Source organism: Pomacea canaliculata, linkage group LG13 (genome assembly GCF_003073045.1).
Source record: "Pomacea canaliculata isolate SZHN2017 linkage group LG13, ASM307304v1, whole genome shotgun sequence".
Lineage (NCBI taxonomy): Eukaryota > Metazoa > Mollusca > Gastropoda > Architaenioglossa > Ampullariidae > Pomacea > Pomacea canaliculata.
Genome location: NC_037602.1, coordinates 19,522,367 through 19,538,540, shown reverse-complemented (window position 1 = coordinate 19,538,540; position 16,174 = coordinate 19,522,367). Strand labels below are relative to the sequence as shown.

The window sequence follows — 16,174 nt, the reverse complement described above, 5'->3', positions numbered from 1 at the left end:
TGTTGTTGCTAAAATCGTCTGTCACAGAGCGCAGAAGTCGGAGCCCAGACAGCTATTTACTGCGCCGTGTCTGACGAGGTTAAAGGGCAATCCGGGAAATATTATGCCGAATGCCGTTTAGCAGAAGATTCCGTTCATCCACTGGCTAATGATTTAGAAGCTACCCGCAAACTGTGGGAGCTCAGTGAGAAGTGGACAAAACCAACATTAAGCTGCTAATATTTATCCTAGAGCAGCAATTCATGAATTGATGAAGCTCACCATTTCCTATGCTGTCCTTAAACAGTGGACTAATTTTTATTGCTATGACTTACAAACTTTTAAAAAGACCCTGTAACCATTTACAATATCAGGTATATTTTACTCACTTATATTCCTGTAAGTACTGGGTGAATTCTATTTTTGTACCTGAGATGGATTATAATGAGCACCACCCCTAAATTCCTCTGTACAGAGATATTGTTTTTAGTTGTTATGCTGGAAGGTTTCATTGATGGTGTTTGTGTGTGTATATATATGTGATGTTTTGCAGAGAAAGAGAAAAAGCGTGGGTCAGAAAATTTTATGTATATACCTGTATATTTATATTGCTTGTGGAATGGGTAAGCATATGAGAGGTAGTTATAGTTTCATTTTATAATTCAGATTCATGTAGAAAGATGCAGGCTATATTACTATTGTACACAGTTTATTTACTCTTCTTTGTAAAGCTTGAAAATCTGGGTTTTAACTGTGACACTTAATGAGTACCCCTATGTGCTGAGGCTGCTGTTGCTGCTGGTGATGATGATCATGATGATCATGATGATGATGATAACCAAGAGACTTTTTATGTTCCAGCAATGGGTTATGAGTAATCTGTTTTTATGTTCTCTGTCGTCTTACAGTACAGTTCATATAGAAGGGTCAAGAAAATTAAGCTGTTTCGGACCTTTCGTGCAATTGAAATAGCTCATGACATGACAATCATCGAGGAGTGGGTGGGAGCACGACAGATTAGATGGGGGAGTATTACTGGCCAATTCAAACAAGCAAGACTACGTACTTCTCAGACTGCATTTAGCGCAAAGACCTATAGTCGCCATAGCAAATTGCTATTGACTCCCGGTAAAGACAGAAAGCGCCACTTTACATCACTTTGTGATGAAAACACACAGTTTTCTGTGTTCCTAAGTGCTGTACGTATTAGTCACACTTTCAAAATCATCTGTCAGTTAATATGAAGACATATCATGTTATTTATTTTCCATTATATTTTAAACGTTATGATGTGTTTGTTGTTATTCCCAGATCTGTTATGGAAAGCTATTAAAGATATCACAAATTAAAATAGTTGTAGAAAGGTAAACGTGTATCTTGTTCTCAAAATCTCTGTTTGCCAATCAAGCGGATTTAAAAAAGAAAAAGTTCCCGGTGACAAAGCAGATTACGGCGGTTATATCACCTACGGTTTGTGTATTTGACACCACAACGCTGTACACGACACGGTTGTGAAGGAGACGATAAAAAAAAAAAAAGAATGTTGAAGGTGATACATAATATATCGCCTCGTTTTCGTTTGACTTCTGTTACTTTCAGAAACGCGGCCGCCAGGTAAGAACGCGACAAGGTATTTACTGCATTTCTTTGAAACTACAGCCCGACAAAAGTGTTTGAATGTGGGTTGTACTTTGGTAGAGACTTGACTGCGTCGACCTCCTTGTGCTCGCATATATTTTGGCAGAGAGAGAGAGGTCGACCATTGATTGCTACAATTTCCGGTGTCGACTTTTGTTAAAATGCTGATCTTGCGCTTTCAGGCATGATATGCTTTGCCCAATATGTCAGCAAAACGGATGAATGTTTAAATTACCTTTCTAGTCAACAGCAAGTGAGCATTTTTGTATAAAAATAATGACAAATCAAAACATGGTAGCAGGATTGTTGCAATTAGGTCAAAGTGTAGTCATGAATAGGTGAGAAGCCGACAAACAGTTTATTTTTAGCGGAACTAGTAGCCCTTTGGCTCAGTGGTAGAATCGAAATTCTGCTTATAGCTCTGTGGGAATGTGCTTAGGGTGGCTGGAATTTGTATGACTGGTCCATCGCGACAGATCACGGACGTATATATATCTCTGAACTTCTTGCAGAGGAATCGCCCTTCTCTCCCCTCTCCACCCCGCACCTCCTCACTCTCGTTAACTTCAAGAACGAGGCTAAAGCTAAAGGTCGTTTCCGGCTGAACTATCAATATCAAAAAAGAAGAGTAGACAATGCAGGCTCTCTTGTTGATAGAGGTGCAAAAGCTCAAACTTTAGGTTTTTTAAAAATATAGTTTATTACGTCAAGGGAAGTGATGGTCGGTGACTTATGCAAAGTAACAATATAAATAAAAAGTAGCAAATTGATTGCAATATATTGAGGCTTTTCTCGCTCGGCCGAATATTAAACTGCCAAATGGTACAGAGAAAGAATACCGTGCCTAAAACGTAAACCTAAGACAATGAACTGTTCTTTACTGTGTTTTAAATGTTGCATTCACTCATTCAGTCTTTGTCTGGTACCGGTCGTTGTGGTTTGGGAGGATGACACAGACGGAGTAGTTGACAAAGCCCGCCACTCACAATTATCTTGGGCCACCCTTACTGTAGACCAGGGGTGGGGAACCTTTTTTCGTCCCATGGCCATTTTGATCCTTCGAACATCCTTCGCAATCCGTACAAACTATCTGCTTCAAAGTTTTACTAAAGTGTGTTAACAGCTTGGCAACGTGCACAATTCCAGCCTGCCTGTCAGTGATTAGTTTCTTACAAAAGCAGTTTTGCAATTTTGCGAACACAGACATTCTTTTCAACCAGAAATCAGCGCTGTGTGTTATATTCATGCAGCTAGTGTTATTCCATCTTACCACGGCAGTTTTATGTTTTAAGAGCTGTCACACCGTGTAAAGAATACTAAACAAAGAGATTACGAAATAAAAAAAGTTGGTCATCGTGTATAGTCAGTTATGCTTGCTGCAGGGTGAATGATGTCAACAATGTCAGTGGGTGGATGGCTTCATGCCTGTGACAGGACAACACGGGTTGTTGTACTCACAGTAGGAACTGCCGCAGTCTTCGCCTATGTGGTCTTCAGATTGCGGAGGTTTGGAAGATGCACCAGTCAAACCGACCTGACTGGGAAAACCGTCGTTGTCACAGGAGCTAACTCAGGTACATGACGTCATTGTCACCAGTTCCAAGAAGTATCACAGGTGTACCTCAGGTGAGCTGTTGGCAACCATTGGTCTCAGTGATCAAGACTGCCAACAGGAGATGCCTTATGCAAAGCTCTCAGCGGAGACTAGCTGATAAGTTGACCAAAAATGATTTTTTTTTTGTTTGTACCCAGCCTTCCAGATATTTTTGTCACTTCGGTATCTTTTTTTCGAGGGGGCAACTTACCCCCTTTGTCCCCTTGGTTCATACGCTATTTCGTTAACCCGATAGACAGTACAGAATCTTCATTTTGTGAGAAAACTTTTTCTGCTAAAGGAGCTAAGTGACAAGTGAATATAGGTCCTGAATCGATGTAGTGTGTGTTGGAGGTAAGGGATTTACGACAGGGTAAATTATTTTAATATTGGAATGTAGTGACTACATGTCGTGGCTACAGTTATCTTGTCATCAAGAATTGACGATGTGTAAAAAAATCTGTAACCATTTTCAGGCATGGGTTACTGTACAGCTCTTGACATGGCACGACGAAATGCAAGAGTCATCCTTGCAAGTCCATACATGCAGCTGGCAGAAAAGGCCAAAGCTAAAATAATAGAGGCCACTGGGAACCAAAATGTGGTAGTTCGCTTTTTGGATTTGGGCAGCATGGCCTCTGTCCGTCAGTTTGTTCAAGAAATAAAACAAGAGAGTCGGCTGGACATCTTGGTGAACAACGCTGGGGTTATTAGTGAGTCCTACTCATCGTGTTTCTTTACAGCTAGCAAGAAAATATGAAAGATGAAAATTATGCAAAAATGATTAGTGGGATAAGCAACACCTTCATGTTCACATAGAATATAAGTTTAATTTTATTAATAAATAAATATTAACCACCCTACATCGACACACATTAGCATCACCCGGTTTTATTGCTTGAAAGACATCTCATTAAACCCTACATTTGATCATTTTATTTTGCATTTTGTTCTCTCATTTTTTAAACAGTTATATAATGCAATTACATTATGTCTGATTATTGTTGTTACTTAATAAATATTGACTTTTTTCAGATCTGGAACAAAAAATAACAGAAGATGGTTTGGAAATAAACATGGCTGTCAATTACTTTGGTCACTTCCTTCTGACAGTAGAACTTCTGGGTAACAATATTATTTACAAAATTATACAATATTTTTACACATGAAGTAAGTTTTTCTTTACCATGAACTTTAATTCCTTAAAAAGGCTATTATTGGAAGTAAGTTATTGCTAAATTGTTTGTATCGTGTTACAACCTAGAGGCTCAGCCATGCTGGTATGACCTTTGTCATCAATTCTTATTTCATATGAAGTTTAACATTTTACTAACCTAGATGCTTGATACCGTTGAATTGAAGGAGGACTCATCTCAAATGCGCATATTTTTACAGAATATTAGCAAATAAAATTTCAGTTAGTAAAGCAATATAAATTATCTGTACAATGAAAAGTTTCAGCCCAAACGAAAAAATCTTAATTCGATTTTGCACTGTACTAATATTCTTAACCATATCTCTTTATTCATACAACCTTCTCTCGTGCGTTAGTGTTACACAATTTTGAGACATACGTGAGTTATATTTCGACAAAGCAACCCTTTCAGTCCAGCATTCTCACACTCATTCTCCCTATGTATCTCACCTTGGTCCATGACAATTTCTTGTTCGAGACATTAATGAGTAATATGTAATGATTCTTTTGAACGTGATTTGTGTCGGGTAGGTCTTTAGAGTAGAAAATGTGTAGCCCTTTGACATGACATGTTATGAAAATCCAAACAAAAGATCTTTTTTACTTTCCTTAAAAGATTTGTTGAAGAAGTCCACACCCAGTCGGATTGTGAACATATCTTCTATTGCCCATAAGAACTCTAGGATGAAAACAGCCGACATGGAATATTTACTGAACGATACCTCGGTATCACCATTTCGAAAGTATGCCACTACAAAACTAGCCATTGTTCTCTTCACTCGAGAACTGGCTCGCCGCTTGGATGGTTCAGGTATTCCCTTTTCTCCCACATTTTCAACTGTGAACCTGCTGGTTGCTCTAAAATGCACAACTGAAAATTGATAAATGATGAAAATCCACAGCCTTGACACAGGGACTATGCTTTGCAGTCCTTACATTCTTTTTTTTAATAATAAAGGTAACTTATATAGCACCATTTCTTGGCCGTATGGGTAAGCTCATGAAACTTAACAACAAATTCACACACACAGGGACGCACATAGCACAAGATGCAAATGAATTGTCTATAGAAAGTGATTTGAATGTACAGATATGTAGCCAGATGTAGTACAGATATGTAGCCAAAAGTTGCTCCCAGCTTGCACAATTCACTTGAAAAACTGCTGCTCATGTGGTTTCCTGCAGAATGTCGCTTTGAAAAATGAGTTCACAAGCCATATTTTAAACAGTTAATGGACTATTCATAAATAGTGGACAATAAAGTGTACTATTTGTTCAGTAGATTTTTCTTATGTCTATTTATCTTCAACTTCACTGCTATTGATGGCTACTCAGTATGTGTCCCAATCTACAGGTGTTACGGCCTATGCTGTGGATCCAGGTTATGTTGCGACCAACATAGGGAAAACACTTCCCATGATTACCAAGCTCCTGTTTTTACCTTTTGCGTTGGTAACAAAGGTAAGCAAAAACTAGAGTGTGGAGCTAGAGCCCACACTTCTTAATGCTCTCTTAACTAGTGAGAATGTCTTAACTAATATCTTCTTATTGAAGCACTTTTGTTTTAGCTTTGTCAGGCTGCATGCCTTATGTTGTGGTATTCTTGTGTCCTCTGATCACCTTTTGTCATCTTTGCCATATGCTGTATTTACTGTTGTTGCTAAAATCGTCTGTCACAGAGCGCAGAAGTCGGAGCCCAGACAGCTATTTACTGCGCCGTGTCTGACGAGGTTAAAGGGCAATCCGGGAAATATTATGCCGAATGCCGTTTAGCAGAAGATTCCGTTCATCCACTGGCTAATGATTTAGAAGCTACCCGCAAACTGTGGGAGCTCAGTGAGAAGTGGACAAAACCAACATTAAGCTGCTAATATTTATCTTAGAGCAGCACTCTATTTATATTCAGGAACTGAATAGAAACTCACCATTTCCTATGCTGTCCTTAAACAGTGGACTAATTTTTATTGCTATGATTTACAAACTTTCAAAAGGAACTGTAACCATACCCGTTTCAGATACATTTTACTCACTCATATATTTGTTTACTCCTGGATGTATTGGGTGAACTTTGTTTATCATTTTACCTGAGATGTGTTTTAATGACCACCCCCACTCCTAAATTCCTCTCAACAGAGATACTGTTTTTACTTGGTATGCTGGAAGGTTTCATTGATGGTGTGTGTATTAGATGTGTTGCAGAGAAAGAGAGAAAGTGTTGGTCAGAAAATTGTATGTATATACCTGTATATGTATATGGCATATGAAATAGGGGACAGTTCATATATGAGTCAGTATAGTTTCGGACCTTTCGTGCAATTGAAATAGCTCATAAGCTAAGAAGTGGATGGGAGCACGAGAGAGTGGGCGAGGGAGTATATTGTCGCGTGCCGTCGTTTTGGGTTCTCGCCGATGCACACTCACAAGCACGCTCGCATCGACACAAACGACGTTTACTCGATTGCCGCGACAAGAGACAATACCAGCCGATCCTCAGTAGACAAAAGGACTGCTGACAACACTGAAAAAAAGTTTTAATAAATAGAACACATAAAAAAGCAAACCAATACACACCCGTAAAAAAAAAAGGAAAACAATATGAAACTATAGGCCCGACCTCAGTAAGTCACCCAGAGTGCTTTAACACTTCACATCAGCACAAGAAACAGAAAAAACACGTGTCTTTTAAAGACGCCCGACCAAGCGAGAAGGCAATAACAACCAAATTAATGGCATCATGCTTGAATATCAACTTGAGAACCGAGCAAATTCCAGAGCCATTGCACAATACACAACTATATATATATACCTCAGGTTCCATGGGGGGGATATTATTTTCTCGGATGCCTTCCTTCAGGACAGTCGGTATTAGGAGATAGGGATGGGATACCTCAAACGATACACATAGAAAACGGTCCTCAGTTCATTTCAGAAGCATTTGCAGAGTATATAAGAAATATAGGAGACAAGTATATAAAACAACTCCGAGATGCCGATGGCAACAAGCCAACGGAATAGAAACAAAATCAGTCATTGCTAAAAAGAATGAGAATGTATAGCTCAAGCTGAAGGCACGGACTGGCAAGATGAAATTCTGACATTACGAATATTGCTGCATACCGTGAGAGCACACCCGTGCACAGGAGGACGCAGTAACATTAAATTTAGTATGATATGATTAATTAATGATATATAACATATAATTATATTATAATATACTTCTTACATTATCAGCATATTAGAATAATGCTGTAAAAATAATATGAGTACATATGAATAATTAAGGGGATACAGGTAATAATTTATTATAGACATTCGATTAACGTCCGATTGATTCTATCCAAGGATTAGAATTTTGTCAGTAATAATTTTAAGTAAAACTTAATGATTATAGAGAACAAGATGTCGTATCTAAGTGCGACCTACTGAGAAAGACGGTGTTTTGGGGTGATCAAGGTATTTAATTGACCCTTTATTGTAGTCTACAAGCCAGTGAAGTGACTCGGAGCGTGAGGATAGTATAATTACCTATACCTTCTCTGGGATACATTTACTTGTTGCTAGAAATAATTTAAGGGGCGGAAAAAAAAAGGATTATAGTCAGCAGAATGTTTGGGGAGCAGTTTAATTACTACGATCAAGAGCGTGTGAATAAAGCATGCTTATACCAAGACTGAGTTGTGTCTTGAGATGTATCGGGGCTACGCAGGCCAGCCAAACAGCTCGACAGTCGTGACCGAGCCATAATCGAAACATATATTCCTGCCAAATTACTTTTTAACGCGATTTGGCATTGTTGTTTTTTATTGGTTTTTTTGTGTGACCTTCCTAGTATAAATAGGGTATGGAGAACAAACATCTTATGGGAAATAATGCAACGAACAAACACAATAATTATATATAACACACACCGCAAATAGACTACTGTTTGTTTAGTACTATATAGTCTGTCACTGTTACATTTAATTTGCTCGAAAATCCTGGGTCTGAAAATATCCTGCAATTAGTAATAGCTAACAGTGTTTTACTGCTAACGTTTTAACGTTTAAATTTTTTTATTATTATTAATATTCTTTCGCTGCATTTGCCTATCAATAGAGCATCCCACAGAGATGAGTCTGTGGAGCAGACGCTAGCGACCCGTAAGCAAGTAAAGTCAACAGATGCAATTTTGGTAACGTTAAAACATTAAGTATATAGCAAGTGTTTAAAATCGAAAACATTTTCAGTATAATTTGAGCAAGAGTTTCGCCGCTTTTCAATGGAAAATACTTCATTTATTCGAAAACAAGACTTAGTAGCTTTCCCGCTACCTCCACGTCAACAATGTTGCGGTAGCAGTGACTTAAAATAGAAATGACACACCTTCCGTGTCCACTAATGCTTCTCTTAGGAAAACCCGACTTCCTCTAACTAGATGAACATTTTAAAATGTATGTAGTGGTAATTTGAACATAATAAAGTTGTCATGACCTGCATCATGTTCATTTTAGCTTGATAGAAGTAGCCGCAGCTCTAATAATTGTCAACACTGTGAGGTTCGGGAAAGCCCTGTTAGGTTCCTGGTCGGTTGTGCAATTCTGACAACTATACACATTTGGCAAAGTATTGCAGGCTATTATTTTAATCAATTCGTCAGAAATGGCGGTTGAAACATCGCCATCTCAAGTATTGGACTTGCTTTTCGACGAGGACTGTGGTGTTCTGGCCAGAGAACTTGACCAGGGTCACATCGAACCACCCAATTTTGTAAGTTTATGTATTGTGAGATTTGTGTGTGTGTTGCCTTAGGCGATGTAATGATGCTATACGAGTCTGTGGCATTTCCGCCGTAAAACCCCATTTATATAACATCACTATGGCCACGTGTTTAATGTGACTAAGCGTTGCCAGATATATTACCTTTGACCCTGCCACGTACAATTGAATAAACTAGAGACGTATTTGAACGTTTACACATTTCCTAGAAAAAACGTATTCGCATCAAAACTGACTCAGTATATGCAACAGATAAGCCGCAATTAAGCAGTGAGCAAAACAAAGGTTTTCACCAGTGACCATCCCAGAAATCACGTTTTATTAGCAATATGGAAGTAACGCCGGCTGTTGACAAATTTACTATTTTCTCTCTTCTGGATAGTGGAGATACTATGAACACCACGATCTGGGATGAAATTAACGTCAGTACATACATTTTCATGTTAAATACTTGAAGACAGTTTACTGAATTAGAATAGGACAAAGTGATTTGCTGAAAGAAAAGACAATTTGTTTGATATTGTGAATGGTTGTGTTTAATGAGTTACTCTACAGTTCTATTCTTTAAGACATTTTAATATCTGTAAGATATTATTAACAGATTAGATCATAATGTTTCACATTCCACTATGTTATGTTTTAGTTGCTGTATGCATTTTGCTTAATTGTAATTATACCAGTACTTTTGTTTGAAGCAAGCAATATTGTGATTTGAGTTATATATGTGCTAGAAGGAAACACACATACATAATGAAACCTGTATCTCTGATGGTTGACAAAGATTATACTTTTTTAAATACTGAACCTACATTTTTTTATAAATAAAACTACATTCATGAGTATGCATTAAATAGAAGTAGGTATCCAAGTGACAACATCTTTTTTAATTTTTAGGGAGATTTGGACTTACTGTCTGGTGACTTTTTTGAGCTGTTACAAGAAGACCAACTTACTGACACTATTCACTATGATGACAATGCCATGAACCAGTCCAAGAAGCAGGCAACATCATGGACTTCCAAAATTCACAGTGACCATGACTACTATGCCCACCAGTCACCCAGCGCCCATAGTGATAGTGGGGTATCCTTGAACTCATTAGAAGAATCACCACCTTTGCCCCCTGTGGCTGAAGATCCACATGAAAAAGCAGGAAGTGATTATCTCTTGGATTCTTTACATCAGTCTGTATCAAGTCCAGTTACATCAGAATCAGTTTCAGACTCAAGTCCAATGAGGCTGGAGGACTTTGATTTCAGTACCTTCATGGACTTTGGTGATACAGACCACAGTCAGTGCCTGGACATGGAAAATAATGAACTTGATCTGGCAACTATCAACAACACTGAAATTTCTATAGATTTAGGTAGGTTTCAAAGATAATATATGTGGAGGATGAAAGATATGCATGGGTGCATAGGTAATTATTTTCTTTTGCTTTTCATAATCATAGTTTATCATTGCAAGAAATAAAAGCTAGTAAAAAACAAAAGAGAGGAAAAAAGAAATAATAAGAGTAGTTCAAATATATTTTAATATATAATAATAAATATTAAATTGAGAAAATTCATTTCCAAGATGCAGTTTATTGCAATGCACATGAGAACTACAAACAGACAATAACCCAATAAGAAGCATAAATATCAGCATAGGACATGATGGCAAATATAAACTAAGTGTGTAGACTGGAGGGCGACACAAGCAGACTGAAGAAACTGACATTATTTATTATATAATTTGTCATTGTCTCAGTCAGTCTGTGATCTTTTAATCTCAACCTTGTATATATAACATATTTTCAAACCAGTTTCCAAAATAAGAATGCCTTTGAATCCAAGTAGGTTATTTTTTTTATAAAGTGAATGTTTTGTTTCTAGATTTCACCAAGACTGGAAATGGAAAATCAGCTATTATTTTTGTGGATTCTAACACTCACTCAGCATTACATTCTTTCTCAAATAACAACACCAGCAGTGACAGCGACAGTTTGCCATTCACTGTGAAGGATCTTCGGAAAGATGCTGCAAGCTCGTTGTACGAGTCCAAGAGTGTGAGAATCTTTTATCACTTCTTTTTTAATCAGTTTTTGTGTACTTTTTTATTATTTAACCATGATAGGATTAGTGTAATAACAATGTTCTGTATTGTGTGTGTGTGCACACATCCTCATGCACATATTTATTCATCTGCCTTCCCCAAATTCTTTGTTGGGGAAAGGGAGAGAATAATGTAGAGTCAGCAAACAAAAATGTAAACCTTAATTTTCTCGCCCCACCCCCTTCTCAAGTCTCCCTTTGAAAACGTAAACACTTTTCAAAACTCTTTTTGAATAAATATGTTTTATGCCTATAGTTCCCAGAGCTTCGCTTGACAGATGAAGAAAAAGAACTTCTGGCAAGGGAGGGAGTGAGCCTTCCAGCCAACATGCCTCTTACAAAGGAGGAGGAAAGAGCACTTAAAGCTGTGAGGCGAAAGATCAGGAATAAGGTAAAGGTCATTTTAAACTTTCAGAAGCATAACTTGATTGTTCACCAAGGAGAAGGGGAAAAGCAAGAAAAGAAATTTTTAAAAAATTGTTTGAGGTTTTTAAAGGTTTGGAGACGAGCATATTAGCGGAAAGGCTATATGAGCATGATCATCTGAGAAAATGTGGAGGCTCATGTTAATTGTTACTTGTTGATAATTTTGAAGGTTTAGTCTTAAGGCTTCGCTGTTTGGAAAATTTCTATCAGGCAGATAAACAGTTCCAGGATTGTCAGTCATAAGATAACGTATATGCTTTGGAAACATAATAAAAAGATTAATATTTTGTTCAAGACGTTTCCAAAATTTCTTACATCTGTTCCTTTGATATGTGTAGATATCTGCTAAAGAGAGTCGTAAACGAAAACAAGGATATGTGGATGGACTAGAACAAAGGGTGAAAATTTGTACACAGGAAAACCAACATCTGCATAAAAAAGTAGAGACGCTAGAGAAGCAAAACATGTAAGTTGTTTTGTTTAGTTTGTGACTAGTTGACCAATTTAAGAATAAGATTACATTCTTGTAATATTGTCCATAGAAAGGTAGGAGAAATTTACAGCATGCACAGATATACATATGCACACATGGATGTTCAACAGTCCATTTGAAAGTACAAAAGGGATATGGGAAAGAACCTACACTGCCTTCTAGATGTCCTTACCTTTTTGTTTTGAACCTGAGAAAGAGAGAATCACTGTAATATTTCTCTGGGCAGGTCTTTGTTGATGCAGCTGAAGAAACTTCAAACTCTGGTTTCCCACAGCAGCAAAGGACCTGTTCAAACATCCACATGTGTCATGGTGAGTCTCCTTAAGTGTTCGTTCATGATGAGCCATGTTTAATCTGTCCTTCTACAGAAGCAGGAGGGTAATACAGTAATAAGTGTTTCATTCAGCTATAACAAGAAAAATCTAAAGCAGCTTTTGTCTCCCTTTTAAACAGAATGGCAGATAGTACAAGAAACAATGGTTCAAGAATTTTAGCATTTACTCATGAGAGTTTATTTTGATGTAACGAAATATATATTTACTTCCTAGTATCAGGATTTGAAATTTCAAAAGTTTATAAGCTTGAATAATGCTTCAGATTGTGATACAGTTTAGTTTGTGTATATTGAGATGCTTACTTCGTCTTGCTTTTTCAGGTATTGGTGCTGTCATTTGCTCTTCTTATCATTCCTAACTTATCTCCCTTTGGTGGGGATGGTAATGAGAAACACATACCGGCAAAATCAGTCGGCAGAGGTATTTTTCTTCCTGCTCCTACTTGCATTTGTTTTGGTTTCATGAACGTCAGAAACACATCAATTACATTGCAAATTTAAAAGCCATTGTTTATATTCTTAAGAATGACCAGAAGTAGTTGTATTTTTTATAGATTGTTTTTATCTTTATTAGCAGTAAGACATGCAGAATTATGTGCAAAATGTCTCACCTACACTAAAAATAGTAACATTAGCCCATATTTTTTGTACATTCAATCCTGTCAAGATCTGTAGAATTTAAGCACTCATACTTGATTTATCCAAGTGATGAATGAATGACAATATTTGCAGGTCAATCTCGGAACTTGCTGGTCAGTCCCGATGAGCCATCCAAGATGAGTCTCCAGCTGCATGACACAGACTCTGATCCATATGGAGTAAGCAACAAGCCAGGACTCCCATGGGAACGTCAGACTCCTGTTTTTTATGTTTCCAAGAAACCTGAGCAGATGCAGTTTCAAGACCAATCTGATATTGTCAACAGCACTGAGATTAACATGGTTGTACGGGATTCTGTTTTGAGCTTGCCTGAAGATCATACTACATCAGAAGCTAATGCAAGGGAAGGTGTGGCACCAGTTCGAACAGCTGAAAAGGACGGCACTGCCCCAGGTGAACTTCCGGTTTCCACTTAGAGTATGACAGGTCAGGATCAGTCACTGGTGACTACTAACTCTGCTGTTACTTTGCTCGTTAATCAAGCAGCTGACTGTCCTTGTACTGCTCCAGATTTATTTTAATACAGTTCTGAGATGTCTAAAGGTCACAATAAAACCAAAACAGCATATCTTGACATTTTCCCTGGCATTTAAAAAAAAATTAACAACTAAGAGATATGGTAGGAAAGTATCTTACTTTTCTAAACATCCTTGCTGCATAGCTTTTCTTCCATCCAGCATGAAGAATAACATGATTTTTTTTATAATCTCATCTTAAGCTTGTTCAGTTTCATTCACTGTACAAAAGTGTCTTTTGTCAGCAAACTGGTCTGTCTTGCTTGAGAAATAGGCATATGATAAAAAGAGTCAAAAAGAAAACAATTCAACAGCTGATTATGAAAAATTCAAATGGAATGAAAAAAGGTGGAAGAAAGTTTGAGGTGACATTTAAAAATTTTTTTTGTTCAACTAAGTATGATCTCAGTTTCTTTTAAATAGGTCTGAATTACTGCAGTGTAAAGAAATGGATTGACTTTGTGCGGTGATAAATAATGGCACTTCTTATGAATTTCCTACATGCTTACTTGGTTTCATTGTGATGTAGGCAGCACCACTGTTCTGGAGTACTTGATACCCCTAGCCCTACAAAACAATTGTATTGTTATACCGCCTTGTATTATATCTACAGGTTCATTCGCTCACTCTTTCCATTTTGTCATATTGTCATACACTCTCATCTATCCCTGTAGATTCTCATAACTAACTCCTCACTAATACCTTACGTCCTCTTGTTGGTAACCAGTCATCATTTAAAAGAGCTTCTCTGTCTCAGACAGTTCTAACATGAGGCTATAACAGACAGGTGGAGTAGTGTGTGACTGAGGCCATATTTCATATCTTCTTTGGGTTTACCAGATACTCATGACTGGTTGTACAACAGCAGCTTATATTTGTGACCTATAACTACTTGATCTGGTCTTGTTCTGTCATTTAGCCAAGTCAAGATTTAAACAAAAATTGTTTATAAATTAAAAAACATCAGGTGAAGCTGGCATGTTTAAACTAGATTAATTCTGAACCATGCATTCCACAGTGATCACATTATCAATGAGATATTGATGTAGATATTCAGCCAGTTTAATGATATTGCACACATATTTTAGACTTAAGATTTGTTTGACATTTTTCTTCAGATAATTTACAAATAAATTGTTTGCAGGTGTAAAACAATTAATCAAATGAAGTTGGAAAACTGTATTTCTTGTTATACTCCAATTACCAAACTGAGCCTAAACTTTCCAGAGCCCAACATTCAGTTGGCTGATGGTTAAAAACATAGGTTTTACATAGAGACAAGGCTGTACTCCAGAAACACAAGATTTTCTATTGCAGTAGGTTTGGTCACATAATATCTTGTCTGATCTTTCATTTGAGAAGTCTAAAGAAGATTCTATGCCACCATCATGAGAAAATTTAGCAAACTTTGTTGAAAACTGTCACATCATCTCAGTCATACATAAACTCAACATTTTCAGCATCACTAGTTAGCACTGCTGTGAAAACAAGATCATTCATTCTAAGTATTGCAAAATGATTATCACAAATGAGTGTATCCATTGTCACTGATTATTTTAAATGCAACAAAACATTGTAAAATGTAAAATAACAGTAGTGTTCAGGAGTGCCCAGAAATTGTTAAAATTGTGTTCTTATAAAGCATAATGTAAGTGTAAATGCACTTGTAAATAGTAATTCTTTAATCTTTTCAATTCCTTTCATGGGGGAAGGAGGAGAGTAAGCTAAATAATAAAGTGAGAGAGAGAGAAACTGATCCCATGTTTCTTTTTTGAAAATGTTATCATATCACGAATAAAAAGTGTCATTAAAATTACATGTGTGAACCTTTTACCAATTTGCATATAAACATAGATTTTTGAGAGTCTGTGCAATGAATAAGTACAAAATTATATAAATGGATTAATATATGTATAAAATTGTAAGAATATTTTGTTTTCAATTTAAACTGAAGAGGACATTGTATTTGATATTGGTTGTTTCAGTTTGCTCTGTGTGTGCCATTTTTTAAAGAAAATAAAATGATATAACAATAATTTCTGGGGACTGTCTGAGTTGAAATGGTCCTGTTTCTTTCATTGCTCATTTGAACCATGTTATAACAAAACAAACACATAATCTATTTTTGACAAAATGTATTTAAACAAAGTGCAGAATGATACTGCTATGAATACAAAAATGACTATAAAGCCTATAAGATGATGCAATCATGAAGCTTTGGTACCTTGATATGATCCATACGAGCACTATCACAGTGGAGTAAAGAAACAAGTAAAATTAACATGAAATTGATGAAAATGAATTTGACTTCCTGGAGAGGGTGAGAATAGAAATGCATCTTCAGATGCACTGTCTTGTCTAAGAACAAATAAGCAGAAATCATTTAATGATATGGTCCAACCAAAATGTTTATATTAAATCAATATTCTATGTCAATAAAAAAATCCACAAAAATGCTAGAAACTCAACAGTTTTTACATATACAATAT

At 36.8% G+C, this 16,174-nt stretch overlaps 2 protein-coding genes across 4 annotated transcripts; both read left to right on the top strand.

The window, feature by feature from the left end:
• The first annotated feature begins 254 nt into the window (after positions 1–254).
• On the top strand, positions 255–6,684 carry LOC112554670 (retinol dehydrogenase 12-like). 2 transcript variants are annotated; one of them, XM_025222612.1, is made up of 7 exons: positions 255–1,593; positions 3,000–3,191; positions 3,688–3,924; positions 4,247–4,336; positions 5,023–5,217; positions 5,761–5,867; positions 6,086–6,684. In XM_025222612.1, the coding sequence occupies exons 2-7, from the start codon at positions 3,005–3,007 to the stop codon at positions 6,275–6,277; spliced, it is 1,008 nt and encodes a 335-aa protein (XP_025078397.1). In that variant the 5' UTR covers positions 255–1,593; positions 3,000–3,004; the 3' UTR covers positions 6,278–6,684. The 2 variants fall into 2 exon arrangements, with proteins under 2 accessions (XP_025078397.1, XP_025078398.1); XM_025222613.1 differs by having other exon boundaries at positions 255–1,609.
• A 2,038-nt stretch (positions 6,685–8,722) lies between these two features.
• Positions 8,723–15,721, top strand: LOC112553540 (cyclic AMP-responsive element-binding protein 3-like protein 3-B). 2 transcript variants are annotated; one of them, XM_025220823.1, is made up of 8 exons: positions 8,723–9,152; positions 10,056–10,527; positions 11,039–11,211; positions 11,514–11,648; positions 12,022–12,149; positions 12,403–12,487; positions 12,832–12,931; positions 13,243–15,721. In XM_025220823.1, the coding sequence occupies exons 1-8, from the start codon at positions 9,045–9,047 to the stop codon at positions 13,584–13,586; spliced, it is 1,545 nt and encodes a 514-aa protein (XP_025076608.1). In that variant the 5' UTR covers positions 8,723–9,044; the 3' UTR covers positions 13,587–15,721. The 2 variants fall into 2 exon arrangements, with proteins under 2 accessions (XP_025076608.1, XP_025076609.1); XM_025220824.1 differs by lacking the exon at positions 8,723–9,152 and adding an exon at positions 9,414–9,583.
• Positions 15,722–16,174: the final 453 nt, after the last annotated feature.